Source organism: Physcomitrium patens, chromosome 4, assembly GCF_059467195.1.
Source record: "Physcomitrium patens ecotype Gransden chromosome 4, ASM5946719v1, whole genome shotgun sequence".
NCBI classification, from domain to species: Eukaryota; Viridiplantae; Streptophyta; class Bryopsida; order Funariales; family Funariaceae; genus Physcomitrium; species Physcomitrium patens.
Window position 1 is genome coordinate 5777533 of NC_143413.1, and position 15364 is coordinate 5792896.

Sequence of the window (15364 nt, forward strand, 5' to 3'; positions counted from 1 at the left end):
TAAAATCTAATTTGATTTCTTTGGAATCTATCATGTTGAATTTTCTATATTTTTTCATAGAAAATCAAAGAAATACATGCATTCAAAAAAAAAAAAAAAATCTAATCTATGATATAAAGAAAAAAAAATCAAAAGAATATTAAGAAAAGAACAATATTAATCTAAAGAAGGATAATCCGCAACCTCTAGAATACTATAGTACTTTCAAGAATAGGAATTATCAACTCTTTGTCAAGAAAGATCAAGCTTCTAATATTATTTTATGGCAGTTTCAACAAACTATTAGAGACTGTATACAAAACAAGGATTCAAGACCAAAAAATGGAGTTAATTCAATACTAGAACAATATCTGGATATAATGCAAAAAGGTCCTAGCTAGACCATAAGAAGTGAATTGTCTAGATGGAGGATCCCTTGAGCCTCAACTCCTATATATACTAGGTCCTAAAAAGCTTCTTGAGAAGTTTCATGATGCTTGGAAACAAAGTAAGCGTAAGATCCTTCTTTGGCAACTTCCTAATTCATCTAAAGCCTCTTAGAACCTTCCAAGATCTCCTATGACCTTCTAAAACTTTCTTAGAATCTATTAGAACCTTTTAGAATATTTTTAGAACCTATTGGAACCTTCTTGAACCTTCTAGGATATACAAGAATCTTCTTAGAATCTTTTAGAACCTCTTAGAACCTTCTCAAACCTTCTTCAATTGTATGTCAATAACACTTATAAGGCATCAATCTTCATTGATATTGGTTGTTGTGCCATAGTATTAGATAGCAGTATAGAACTTTGTGCTATAAGTCGTACTCTATAATTTTTGAAATTAGCCTTCTCTACAATCCAAAATTTCTTCTTCAAATGTTTATGGATTCTTTAGCTCCACTTTTTGTTGGACCTTAAGTTTCAAACCTCATAGGAATCAATCCATCATCTCTTCTTTCAAAATATTGTCAATTTGGAGATATTTGGATTTGAATTGAGAGACATAATCTTGCACCGACCTAACTTGTGTAAGATTTGTTGACTAATCATGTATTATCTTCTGCGCATTGATGGGCCAAAATTGATTCCTAAACTGAGTCTCAAACTCCTCTCAATCACAAAATCCACTTTAAGCTTTATAGCTTTGAATTCAATGTTGCTACCAAATGACTACTACATCTCTCAAATAACTGGCTGCATATATAATTCCTTCAATGGTATTTGTCCTAGATAGTTGGAAGTATTATCGCATGTTGAAAAGCCATTGACATACATCTTCTTGCTTTGAAGTCCTAGAGTATGTACTAGGCTTATTCAATTTCAACTTAACAGATGTCAATTCTCTTATCCTTGAGGCTTCTATTTGCCCTTGCAAAGTAACTATCTAGCCTAAAAGGTGTTGCAATTGAGCCTCTATGTAGGATTGCTCCACCATATCTTCCATGCTATAATTTCTTCACTAAATTCCACTATTATAATGTCTTTTCACCTCCGGGTTGATTTTTTAAGAGTTACTCGTGGTAGCCTCAATACAATACCTAGTGTGACCACAATAATTTTTCTTGGCTTAGTTGATGACTATTGATATACTACCAAAAGTAAACAATTTGATACTTGCTCTGATATTAATGAAACATGACCAGACTATCTCAAAAAACCAAAACCCTTCTAATCTATAGCAAGATAAAGCTTTATCACAAAATAGGATAAAACAAACCAAAGAAAAATTGAACGGAACTAAACAAAATAAGATATGAAAGACAAGATTGAGTAAACAGAAGCAAAACAAAACAAAACTGAACAAAAAGATGAAAAACCAAATTTTATTAAGAAAAAAGATCCAAAACCATATCTGACCAAATGCCCCAAAAGACCCTAGCTAATCCTATTTATATCTTATTCTATTACCTTGGACTTCGTAGAAAGTTCTTAGGTAGTAGATTCTACCTAGATACCTACCTTAAACTCCTTTTCTAGAAGGTTCTATAATAGGCCCCACTTGAATAACCATCCTAAATTCTTTCTAGAATATTCTACAATAGATTCTATTTGGTTTAAGAACCTAACCCCTATTCTAGAAACTTCCATAGTTCTAACTATCTATCTTTATATAAACATCTTATTTATACTCTATTACAATAATATTATATATAACAAAGAGAGAAAGTATTACTCGTAGCAAGTGTAGAGTTTAGTGTATTCTATTTATGATCTAATATATTGAGTTGGAAAGTTTTTAGAGAATTTATACATAATAAATTTCAGAATAGATCTAAAATTAGAACTTTTCTTGTCATTGCTATTGGATCAATCTTTTTAGTTCTTGCAACCTTTATAAGATCATCCTTAAGATGAAATTGGACCTTCTCAAGGGAAAAAAATGCCTATGCTATAATTAATTCAAATAAAAAATCTTAAACATGATGCTCAAGCTTTGATCATTCTATTGTAGATATAAAACCAATGCTTCCTAGAGAACTCAAAGTTAAAAGAAGATGTGATGTTATGGATATCTAACAAAAAAGTTTTGAATTTTTTTAGAATATTCTATTAGATTCTATTAGATTTTCGAAGTTTTTTTTAATATTCTAATAATAGATTTAAAAAGTTTCTTAAAAATTTTAGAAGATTTTTAGAATATTTTAGCAGATTTTAGAAAGTTCTAAGAAGATTAAGAAAGTTGTCTTTGAAGCTTCTTAGGATTGCTTCATCTTTAAGCAATATAAAAACTTCTCTAGAAGCTTCTTAAGGTTGCTTTGTCTTCAAGCAACATAGAAACTTCTTGAAAAGCTTTCTAATACCTAGTATATATTGGAGTCAAGGCTAAGGAGCTCTTTAGTTTGGACAATACATCTTTTAGAGTTTTAGGTCATCTCTCTTGGTATTGATTTAGTATTTATATGGTTTAATCAAGTTCTTGCTAGCTTTCTTATTAAAACTCTTCTATTCAACTTCTTATTTGGTCTTTTATATAATATATCTATGACAATAATATAATCATAAAATAAAAAACATGGTTGCCAAAAACCAATAATGTATTGGAAAACAAGTTTATTTAGCTATAACAAGAACCATGTGGCTCAAATCTTATGCACCATCCAATAAAGGTCTTATTTTCTCTTGAGATCCCTTACTTTGTTTTATAATAGATGTTTGTTTAGGGCCAAAATATTACAAAGTCTTTGTCTTATTAGATTTAATAGCCTAAGCTTATTTTATAGATTAGAACTTTGTTAATAACAAAAAATATCTCTAATTAAGAAAAGTAACCCTGTACATATAGAAGTCGTAGATAATTGTTTGTTATCTTCTAGAGATGTTATCTATAAAACCTTTCTTTCAAATATAATAATTTAGTATTATTAAATATTATTAGATCTCTCTTCAACCTAATTATTTTAGGTTTCTTTTGGTTAAAGAAGTATAATCCTTGAATAAATTAAATTACTTGTGACCTTGATTTTTTCTATAATCTAGATTTTTGTTATCGAAGTAAAAAGACAAAAATTCAATATAACCAAACTTTTATTGGTAGGTACAAAAGCTTTCATGTATGCAATAAATAAAAGGCCAACTTTTTCTATTTATGCCACATCCATATTTGATGGTTGAAAGACTTTAAAAGACATTTCAAGTCAATATTAAGATTATTAAGATGTTTTTGAGAAGAAGAATACATATATTTTTTTTAAATCATTGTCCTTATGATTATTCAATTAATCTTTAAGAAAGAATTTATCCAAAATTTGGACCAATCTACAGTTTACCACAAAATTAGTTTACCACAAAATTAGTAAGGAGTATATTGATGAGAATTTGACTAAGAACTTCATACTTTATATTTGTAAATTAATAGAGATATTAGAATAGACATACAAAGATTGTTAATTGTGGCTTTAGCTTTAGTTTTTAAATAGATTTGTACCACTACAAATTTTAAATAATATTATAATAAAAATTCAAGTAAGTAATATAATAAAAAATAAACTTTCTTTTATTATTCATAGTGAATACAAAAAAATAATAATGTATTGAAAACCTCTTAATACATAATAATAATAATAATAATAATAACAAAAATAATATATATATATATATATATATATTTAAATAATTTTTAAAAATTCCCGTATTTAAAGTCTTAATGCAACTTAGAGCAAGAATTTATTTAAGATAATATACAAGTTAACTTTTAAAATGATTCATATAAAGGGAAACAAAGAATTAACTTTTGAAATTAAATAACACATAAGTTAGGAACTTAAAAGAATTGAATAAAATTTAGAGTTAAAAGTCTATAATCTAAGATTGATATGTACTATTATTACAAAAAATACTTCTTTCAAATTTTTAGTACTTTTAAGCACAACTTTAAACATGAGAAAAATTTTAAGGTGTTATAAATGTTTTAAGATGTTATTCAATGAGATTAAAGCTTTGTAGTCTATAGATTTACCTTAATGCCATCAAGGTGATTGTTCAAAGAAGAGATAAAAGAATTATCATTAGATCTCTTTAATTTTGGAAAACATCTTAAAAATACCAAAAATAAAGTCCAAATTTTATTTGAAATTAAGATGTGGTTATATTTTATCTTTTATTCACGTTTCTTCTTGCTCTTGTTCTTCCTCCTCAGAATTTAGTTACTAATTGCAAACTAGCTACTTAGATTCAAAACTAATACATGAAGAACTACAAAATTGCAACTTTGATTCAAATCTAATTTATGAAAAGCTAAAATCTTAGAATATGAAATTAAATCGAAGAGCCTCCAAAGTTAACATGAAAGTCTAAAAAAAAAACTCACAATGCTAAGCAACAAATGAATTTATGTGCAAGGTGAACACATACACAACTAATTTGATACAAATCACAATGCTAAAACATGCATCATGCAAATTGATCACAACCACTTATACATATTTGGGAACATGGTCACAATGCCAAAACTTAAAGTTTGCAGCACTATGTTCCAAGCTATGAATAATCAAAGATATGTCAATGTTGGTGGTCAAATGTTGCATATTTGTGCACAAAATTGTGTAAATTCCAAAAATTAAAATCACATTTCAATCAGGATGTAAGCTAATTTTGGGTTTCTTTTTGACAATTCCCGAAAATAAGGAGTCCTGGTTTCTGGTCCTCTTTCATGTGTGTGCACTAGAAAAAGATGTGGAGTACTTGTGGTTTGGAATATAATAAAAACCTTACACTCCAAATGCTGCATGGTCTAAACCTCCAAGGAACCATCCAGCATTTCCTAATTGGAGGTTTGGATTGGAATTTTGTGGCCCTGTCCATACTCAAAGAAAAACAAGAAGAAAAAAAAATGGATTGAAAGTCAAACATGAAGTTTCAAAGATGCGTTCACCCATTTGAGCAACCATGAGGAACAATTATCTTACAAAAAATCGGTTGCAACAAAAGGCAAAACCAAGCATTAAGAGAATGAAGAAGCTCAAGCATGTACTCAAGAATGCAACCAGTTTCCAACCAGAGCATGTCAAAACTGATAGAACTAAATTCGGCGGCATCATCCGGACTCCAAGATTTCAAAAGCCAAAACTATGGTTCACTCTATCACAAGGCGCCAACAGTCTGGCTCTTCCTGATGCGTCCAAGAGTAACCCATCTTGATGCTGCTTGATGCCCCACTACTTTTGTTGAAGTGCTCGCAACTTCAGGCCTTGAAGTGATCACACCTCTGGTCTCAAGCTTGGCGAGCTGTTCTACAACAGGTGCGACAGCCTTTTTGGAACGACGACGAGGTCTGCTTCTTCTAGAGGCTTGAATGCTACGTTCTATCTCAATAGCCTGGGAGAAATCCCATATTCGCACAGTTTTCTCATCTCCCCCGCTTACTACACGATCTGCACCTATGTCTACGCTGAATGAACAATGGTGTAAGCCAGGCAGAAAACGTTGCACTGCTTCTTCTCCCGCTTTGCCGACGATCTGAGAGGAAGACGTGGTTCTTGACCTTGTAGAGGAAGATGGGAGTCTCTTCCCACTACCACTGGCTTTATCCATGATCTGCCTAACGTCCATTATGGCTACACTTCCGTCTGCCGATGCGGCAACAAGCCATGGATCCTCAAAGGCGAGAGAGTGGATGGCTCCCCTGTGAGGCATCCAAACTGCAATCGGTTCAAGAGTATTAGTCTTGTATCCATTATTATGTCGCCTTGAGAACCGATCATCGAACATGCGCACCGCGCCGTCCTCGCCTCCCGTGAAGATGAAGTGACCGGAATAGCTGCCCTGAACTGCATATGCTTGACCTAAATGAACCCCTTCACGCATTCGGTGCTGGCCTGTCTCAATATCCCAACTGTACACATGACTACCAGCAGTACTAAGAAGACGGCGCCCTCGAGGCACCAGCGCCCATACCCAATCGTTGTGTAATAACTGACTGACACAAAGCAAAGTAACTCGATCCCACACTCGAATGGACATATCCCACGAACCGCTGTATATGTTAGCGGCATCTAGACCAAGGCATGTAATGGGGCCGTTGTGACCATACAAACAGATTTCAGCACCTTTGCTGTTCGGACCACCCCAAATCCCTGCTACATCAAACAGTTGCGGGCACTCGGGGATCGCACGCCAAAGCCTGATCACAGCATCGCTGCCTGCTACTGCAAGTAGCTCCATGTCTACTCCGATAGCACGCAAAGTTTCTCCCAAAGGTCGAGAGCAAACCAATGGCAGACCTTCCTCCAAGTTCCACACGCGCACAACCTGATCATATCCTGCGGTGATAATAAGGTTGGCAACAGGGAGAAGGCGGATGCAGCGCACAGGTTCAGTATGGCCGAGCAACATGTCCGTTTGGAAACGCCCCATCAGGACCTTACATCTTTCTTCCCGTGCCATGTAAAGCTCCCGCCATGACTTTCCCGGTGTGGATATCCCAAGCACCCCTGTGCTTGGAATTGCGGGGAGGCCCCAACGCTCGCAGTAAAAATTCTTCCATCCATGGCTGTCTGAAGCAAGACGCCTAAACAGAACACAGGTGCACGAGAGGAGGCACAACGCACGTGCATCGAGATGTGTGAAAATTTCCAGAATCAAGACTGGTGGCAACTCTAGAAAGTGACAATGATCCGAGTCAGCTTCTAATACTTGAGAATTTTTGTTCGCAAGGGTATCTGCCTTCACAACTTTGCAGTAACTCAGCTTGTTGAGCACGACAGGGGTCGATGAGGAAACTTTGGCAGGCACAGACACGGGCACGGGAACCGGAGTGTTGTCGTTCCAGGCATCATCTGCTGCTCCATCTTCAGCTTTCCAACCCTCTTGAGAGCCAAAGGCCATAAGCTACCCTTTTCTTATGTTGTTATGCGCGACCTAAAACCCTAAGCAGGTGCTACAACCTGCTACAATCCTTCCCAACTTGCGTCTGGGCCAACACAGGCAGAAAACATCCGGGGTCAGTCTATTAACCACAAAGCAAAGCGAATTTCTACAAAAATAAAAACTGCAAGTCGGAAAACTCTGTCATCGTGGCATGACAAAAATGGTAAACAGAGGTACTTCACGCAACCAAAGATCTAAGATGTAAGGATGTCGGCAGATAGTCTTCCTTCTTCATTACCCCTTCTTCACAAACGCTACGTTAAGACCTCCACCAAGTAATTTCTAAGCAAATTTCATCCAATTCCATAACACAAGAGCAGGAAATCCTAAGAAAACCATGACTAAGCCTTCGTAGCGTCAAACTTGTTATCTCGTAGTTTTAACCATCTAAGCAGTCCGTGATTCTTACGATTAGCGCATTGCAAAATTACTAGAAAATAATTCTCGTTAACATGTTAAAATTCACAGTTCTATCACACCACTCCAGTCCATGATTATCTACAACACACGGACTCAGACATAAATTCACAGCCAAAAAATTCGATAACCTGCGGTTGCAAATCACAAATGCACAGAAATAAAAAAGAAACGTTGGTACGAGTGAACCCTAAAGAGCGAAATACAAAATTTAGGTACCTGACAAAGTTCAAAAGGCGCACAAGGTTGCTCCTCCAAAGTTGAAAGGGTGTCCGCCGACGAAGCCGAATAAGAAACAGTATCAAGAACGGCGGTCACGACGACATGGCTGTCACGGCTGAAGAATCCTGCATGAGACCCTTCTTATGTGACAATGACTACGAAGCAGAGTACCATGGGCGCAGAAAGAGGGAGACGACACGAGCACCGCAAGCTTGGTTCCTCACATACCCTTCCATATCCTTCTATATCCTTCCATACCCTTATCATACGCCGCCAAAACCATACCAATACCCTAATATACCCGTCACCAGGTATTTAGGGTATATAGAAATCTACACCCTGCACGGCTGCAGTGGGCTCACATGCTTCGGGGAGGACATTTTCCGAAAAGTGAAGCGCCTGGAGCCATTGACAGGTAGATATTTTGTGTTCATTTCCGAGCCTGGAAATTGTGCAGTGCAATTGTTCAATCTCAGGCACCCAAAATCCTAGGTCAACATCGCAAGTGGGTCACCTGAAGTGGTGAGTTTTGCGCTAAAATAGGGTCATGCCCTGTTTTAATGAGCAAAATGAATGCATATCCTAGGAAACCATAATCCTGTCTGTTTGTGGATGCACATTCTCCAACCTGTTGATAACCTCGCGAAATGCAAGGCAGTTCCCCCTAGGTTAGCTTTTCACCGTCTCGTGAATAGGTCCCCCTGAAGCCTGTCCTATTGAAACCACAATGAACTCCTTTTGCATTTTAAACACTTGTGTTATGTAGTGCATAGGTGGTCACATACATTCATCTCCACACCTGACCATCCTGAATTCATGTATTTCGGTGGTTTCCAGTGGTGGAAGTAGCCTACCCCCCATTCCGTGATTTGAATGGCGAAGCAGCATATGGGTCGTGATCACGGTTCTGTTGAGGCCAGTCCTAGACGGATGAATAATAAATTAAGGAACCTGGTAGTTTCAGGGCTTGTGCAGGGTGGCAGAGTGATAATTTAATTTACTAGCCCAATTTGAAGGGTTCAGGGAGCTTATCTCGGTGCTGTTTTCCCCGCTTCTGTGTGTTTCAAGAACTGCTGTTGTGGTTTCAGGTATGTCTGCACGGCCCCCTCAAAGTGTTGCATGTTGCTGGTGATCGGGAGATGGCATTGACCCTATGTGCAGGAGACCTTCCATGCGTTGATGATTGGGGCACCTAGTTTTGTATCGGCTCTGTAACTTGCAATGGTGGCAGCGACTCTGTTGGAATTTTGCATTGGGTGGTTTAACATGCCCTTATTGTAAGTTGGGTCATATTATTGCATTTCTCGTGGTATAGAGAAGTGAAGTTTAGGGTGTCACCTTGAGCGTTGAGACATTTCGTCTACTTCAATGTTTCAGCGATGCTCACCATGGATAGTAGGATTCAGTGCCTGTGATTGCGATTGTTGAGTTAACTGAGTTTATCAAAACTTGGACAATGTTGTTTTGCGCAAGGGTTTGTGATCGATTCAAGCTACAAGTACTCGTTAGCTGTGGAAGAAAGGGGGCTGCATGAAGGAAGTTGGTATCACAGAGCGGAAATTGTAGATCACTTCACAAGGGATAGTTCGCCATGGCGAGAATTGTAGGGAGGTGTAGAGATATAAGATGAGAATGGAACAGGAGAACTGCTGGTGAGCATTTTGTATTTATAGTCGTGAGTGAGTAGTTAGTCAGCAAACCGCAATGTCTGGTCGCCCACCCGCCTTGAGATTGAGGGGTCGCAGCGATGGAAACGCCCAGAGTCGACGTCTAGTTATCCTGTCATGCACAATGGCAGGCATACTATTCCTTCTCTCGCTCCAGCACAGCTCCTTCTTCGGCCACCACCGTTCCAAAATTAAAACCCTTGGGAACACACACATTGATTGGGCTGTGACGAAGGCGGTGTCTGTAACGAATGATCCTTTGGTTGAGGCTGAGAAAAGTTCGGAAAACGTCACCACCGAAGACCCCACAAATAAGGTGATAGACATCAAAGCAGACGAGAAGGAAGAGGAGGAGGAGGAGGAGGAGGAGGAGGGGAAACTGGAGAAAGATGCCGAAGTAATAAGGGACGAACCGGAGAAAGAAAACGACGATGGCAATGAAATAGAGAAGGGTCATTTCGAGGGTTTGAGATTAGGGGATGAAGTAACAAGCAACGAAGATGAATCTTCAGAAGAGGAGATAGGCGAAGATGAAGTCACTCAGATCGCATTGAAATCTATGCCTGTAAGTTGGTTCGTAAACAGACACTCTCCACGCAACATGACGTATGAATAGATTTCAGTAGTCTTCGCCATTAACCTAGATACAGTATGGAAGATACTGTTTGCTTTGTTTCAATTCGCCGCGGTATACTTGCATTTGCACAACAACTCTCTCTAGTATTTTCGTCTTTTAGGGCTGCAGTTTTCTTAGTCTAAAAAATTACATGTTTTTTAGGAGTTTGAATTGAGGCGGTTGAGTGCAGGTTTGTGATTCTCGGTACACAGAGTTGGTTCCCTGCCTAGACAGAAACCTGAACAAGCAAATGAAGCTGAAGCTGAATTTATCGTTGATGGAGCATTATGAGCGACATTGTCCGCCCCCTGATCACCGTCTCAATTGCCTCATTCCACCTCCGCCAAATTTTAAGGTGCTTTTAATAATCTCGCTCTGATGCCCTGTCTGTTTTAGTGTTTCGCTCACGTAGACCAAACTAAGACATACCTAAGATCATGGGGATTACATCATTATATTTTGTATCATTAAGCTTCTGATATATGCCTGTGATGTGCAAGCATCGTGTAATTCTTTTCCATTTTTGTAGCGAGGCAAAAGTCCTTCTTTTGTAATTATCCGTAAACGTTAATCTTGCTAACGTAGTATCGAATAACTGTTGGTTCTCTTGGATTGACCCATTGTACCAAACGGAGGGCAGGTACCCATTAAATGGCCGAAAAGTAGAGATGAAATTTGGCAAGCGAATGTGCCACACACTTTTCTCGCAGCTGAAAAGTCAGATCAGCATTGGATGGTCGTCAATGGGGAAAAAGTGAACTTTCCAGGGGGTGGCACACATTTTCCGAACGGTGCAGATAAGTACATTGCCCATCTTGGCAAGGTGAGAACTCTCTTACTCTTTTCTTTGTGGTTTTTACAACGTTAAAGCTGTGACTTGGCCACATTCACTTTGTGTGTGCTTTCTGTACTGCACTGGTTTCTATGAATATGCTAAGCTTTGACATGGTCTCGGCTGGTTGAAGAAGGTAATACGAGAACCATCTGCCCCTTTTAGCTCTTTACAGTGTTAGGTCGCAACCAGGCTTCTCTCCTTTATTTCAACGCAATATCGTGAGATCAGTTGGAAAGTATGTGAGGGATAGTGAACTTCACTATTAAATGTAAAGATCTGCGCTATTATCAAGAAACATGTCAGTGAGGGACTACAGTTTCCTTGGAATAATGAAAGCAGTGCGTTGTCTTGGCTCAGATGCTGAAGAACAAGGATGGTAATTTGAGCAGTGGTGGCAAGATCAGGACTGTCTTCGACGTGGGATGTGGAGTGGCAAGTTTTGGGGCTTACTTACTCCCTTTGGACATTCTGGCCATGTCTTTGGCCCCCAATGATGTTCACCAGAACCAGATACAGTTTGCATTAGAGAGAGGCATTCCTGCAACGTTGGGTGTTCTGGGCACAATGCGGCTTCCCTACCCAAGCAAGTCATTTGATCTGGCCCACTGTTCCCGTTGTCGAATTAACTGGAGGGAACGGGATGGAATCTTACTGCTGGAAATAGATCGCATTCTGAGACCTGGAGGTTACTTTGTTTGGTCTTCTCCTCCTGTGTATCGAGATGATCCAGTAGAGAAACAGGAATGGACAGAGATGGTTGATCTCGTGACCAGAATGTGTTGGACAATCGCTGATAAAAGGAACCAAACGGTTATATGGGCTAAGCCACTCACAAATGAATGCTACGAGAAACGGCCACCGGGAACTCGGCCTCCGTTGTGTAGTGTCAGTACTGACGCAGACTTGGGATGGCAGGAGCCAATGCAGACTTGTATTACTCCTTTATCATCCCGTAAGTGTTTGTTGCTTTGTCCTTCATCTCTTTGAGTGACTGAATCATAAGTTAATGAATCCAAACAGCTCTACAAGGGACAGGTAGTGAGTCTGATTTCATGTTATGCTACTGATCGCAGCAAGCAATGTTGGGATAACTGATTTGGCGCCGTGGCCAAATCGAATGAATAGTCCCCCTCGAAGACTGAAGGAGCTAGGATTTAACGATCAGACTTTCATGACAGACACGGTACTATCAATCATTACCTACTACCTTGTTATCCTGTTCTTGACTTGCTCAATTGTTCTAGTATAGCGATTAACCCTAAGTGTTCTCAACCTCCGGCTCTGAAGATATGACTGTTATTGGGATTGTCTCTACTTTCATCTGTAGCTTCAAGCTTTGAGGTAGCGAAGAAACTTTGGAGTAGGATACAGTCTCGTTGGATCAGAACCTAATATCGTTCTTGTGATGTGCATCAATAGATTGTATGGAAGAAAAGAGTAGAAAAGTACATGGAGAAGCTAAGAGCAGCTAAACAAGTGGAAGATGACAGTCTCCGGAACGTGATGGACATGAAAGCAAACTTTGGCGGATTTGCTGCTGCACTGCATGGGATGAACTTGCCAGTTTGGGTCATGAACGTAGTTCCTATTTCGGCCCCAAGCACCTTGAAAATCGTTTATGATCGTGGGTTCATCGGCTCCTATCATGATTGGTATGGTTTTCATTTGGTCTCAATCCCTACGTCTGTAATTTGACTCACTTTGTTTTGTGAAATTATCTATTGTTGGTCTTTTCCTGCAACATTAGTCTTTAATTGCACAATCTGTCGAGTCTATCTTTTCTATTAATTGATTGATTTTTTTTAGCAAGTTCTGCTCTTGCAAATAATGAAGTGGTTTTGTGGAACCATCAGGTGTGAGGCATATTCAACTTACCCTCGTACATACGACTTGCTGCATGCGTGGAACGTATTCTCAGACATTTACAACCACGACTGCAGTCCAACGGATCTGCTCCTAGAGATGGACAGGCTCTTACGGCCACAAGGTGTTGTGATTATACGAGATCAAGGCTCCCTGGTCGAGGAGGTTAGGAAGCAACTGGACGCAATGCACTGGAATTTATGGTCCGAGGTTTTTGACGCTGAAAAGGATGCCCTTTCTGATCGGGAGGAAAAAATCTTGATTGCCCGGAAGCAACTATGGCAACCGGAGGATATTATAGCTTAGTGAGTCGATTGTTAGGAGGCGCATTGTTACTTCTTTGTATTGAGTTCTGTTGAAGATTGTAATTTCTTACTAGTAATAGATGCATAATTTGTGTGAAGTAGGATGGAGAATTCAATTGCAGAGGGGTCTTTTGTTGAACCATTCTGAAAGACCGTGGCTTACAGCCTTATTGGAAGCTAGTTTTACTAGGTGCTGCCTGGTCGTTTTTTTCTCCAGGTTTATTTATTCATTGTTCACCTGGAGTCCGATAGTGTTTCTAGCTTTGAATTGATTCCTTACGTTGTGTTTCTGAACCGAAACGAGTTTGCACCGATTTTGTCATTACTCGGACTATCATCAAGGTACTAATTTTTGAACCAATCTGACTAAATTCCCGTGTGAAATTATACTAGTTGGTGTGAGTATCTATTGAAAATTGCTATTGCTTTGGACTGAGGGTTTTTTTTTTTTTTTTTTTTTTTTTTTTAAATCAACAGTTTTTTTTTCACGATCGATGTTCAATTACTTCATATATCACCAATGTTGACATAATGTTTTCAAAGGTGGACAAATTACATGATTGTTAAGTTAGCAATCATTGTCAAAGTTTTTGCAGTTTTATTAGAAACATATTTAAAGATTAGACTTGATCAAACTCTAGATAATTATTAAGGGTTTTTTTTCAAATCTTGATTTCTTCATTATCTTAGGGCATGGTTTGTGATTGGTTTGATTGTAACAGGGATTAGGATTTTCTATACCCAAGATGTCAAAATATATTTTTGTAAGTCAAAGATAAAGTATATGAAGTTTCAATTGTGTTTTGCTGTAAGTATAAAATATTTTTTTATATATATACTTTTATTTTAATGATTGTTTTGGTCAAATTGTGTTTGTAACTTAACTTAGTACAATTTGGATTCAAATGTGATTTAAATACTTGTGATTTTTTTAAAATTAGTTAAAAAGTGTAGGTTGCTGAACCAGGATAAAACTGATGCTAATACTAGTGTATTAAATGTGTTTGTAAAGAAACCTTTTAAATGTTTATTCTTAAAAAAAGGTTCTATTTAATTTCTTTTAAAATCCTTCATACATATATAGAATCTTCAAAGTGACTTTATTATTTTTTCTTAAGTGTCTTTTAAAAACTTGTTTAATAAATTTTGTAAGTTATTTTTTTACAAAAATCAGAATGTCATTGTAGGCAAGATAACTTCTATTGTAAAAATAATGATAATAATATAATATAATAATAGGTTTTGAATTATTAGAAGTTAAAATAAAAAATCTCTAATTTTATAAATTATCAATATAAATTAAATTAAATTAAATTAAAAGAATTAAAATATAAAATAAAAATCTTTTTTTGATTCTTGTGAAGTTTTAGTATACAAGCCTTTCCTTTAAATTTATTCATAGTTATTTTAGAATCTTTCTTTAATCTATTAATATTTAGATCGGTTTTATTTTTATTTTTATATAGTAACATCATAAAATTATCTAACAAAATACCAAATTTTATACTTTTTAATTTAAAAAATTAAATTTTAATATTTATTAAAATAAAAATAAAAATTATGATTCTAATTATTAGTAAAAACTATTAAAATATTTTAGGCTTTTGCGAATTATGTCTTTTATAATTCTAATCTATTTTATAAATTTTTAATCTTTAAAAATTTAAAGGAACTTAAAATTAAAAATATAAAATTTAATAAATACATCATTATCATTGAGATTTTTATTTTATATTTTATAATTAATTCAAAATTTTAAAACGTTATATAAAATAAAATTAACTAATTTTTTAATAGATTTTTAACTATTATAAAAATAAATAAGTAAAAACTAAAAATAATCATCTAAATATATATTAACATCAAATAAAAAGGTTTTTTTTAATTACATGTCATTTCTATTGTATAATTTTCTTATCATTTTGTAAAATATAAGAATAAAATTTATATATATATATATATATATATATATATATATATATATATTTAAAAACATAGATACAAATCTTGCCAAAGTGTAAAAATGATGATTTGAAAAAAATAAAAAATAAACATCTACATCCATATCAATTATTTGTTATGCTAATTACAAA

At 36.4% G+C, this 15364-nt stretch overlaps 2 protein-coding genes across 3 annotated transcripts; one reads left to right on the forward strand and one right to left on the reverse strand.

Annotated features, from left to right (window-relative positions):
• Positions 1–5484: 5484 nt before the first annotated feature.
• LOC112280798 (F-box/WD-40 repeat-containing protein At5g21040) lies at positions 5485–8188 on the reverse strand. Its single transcript, XM_024516640.3, has 2 exons — positions 7983–8188; positions 5485–7389 (listed from the first exon to the last, which is right to left on the reverse strand). The coding sequence occupies exon 2, from the start codon at positions 7302–7304 to the stop codon at positions 5562–5564; it is 1743 nt and encodes a 580-aa protein (XP_024372408.1). The 5' UTR covers positions 7305–7389; positions 7983–8188; the 3' UTR covers positions 5485–5561.
• A 176-nt stretch (positions 8189–8364) lies between these two features.
• LOC112280797 (putative methyltransferase PMT3) lies at positions 8365–13632 on the forward strand. 2 transcript variants are annotated; one of them, XM_073533371.2, is made up of 9 exons: positions 8365–8400; positions 8950–9073; positions 9459–10217; positions 10459–10623; positions 10909–11091; positions 11461–12055; positions 12177–12286; positions 12523–12755; positions 12957–13632. In XM_073533371.2, exons 3-9 carry the CDS (start codon positions 9690–9692, stop codon positions 13270–13272), a joined length of 2130 nt encoding a protein of 709 aa, XP_073389472.1. In that variant the 5' UTR covers positions 8365–8400; positions 8950–9073; positions 9459–9689; the 3' UTR covers positions 13273–13632. The 2 variants fall into 2 exon arrangements, with proteins under 2 accessions (XP_073389472.1, XP_090105722.1); XM_090249596.1 differs by lacking the exons at positions 8365–8400; positions 8950–9073 and adding an exon at positions 9087–9262.
• Positions 13633–15364: the final 1732 nt, after the last annotated feature.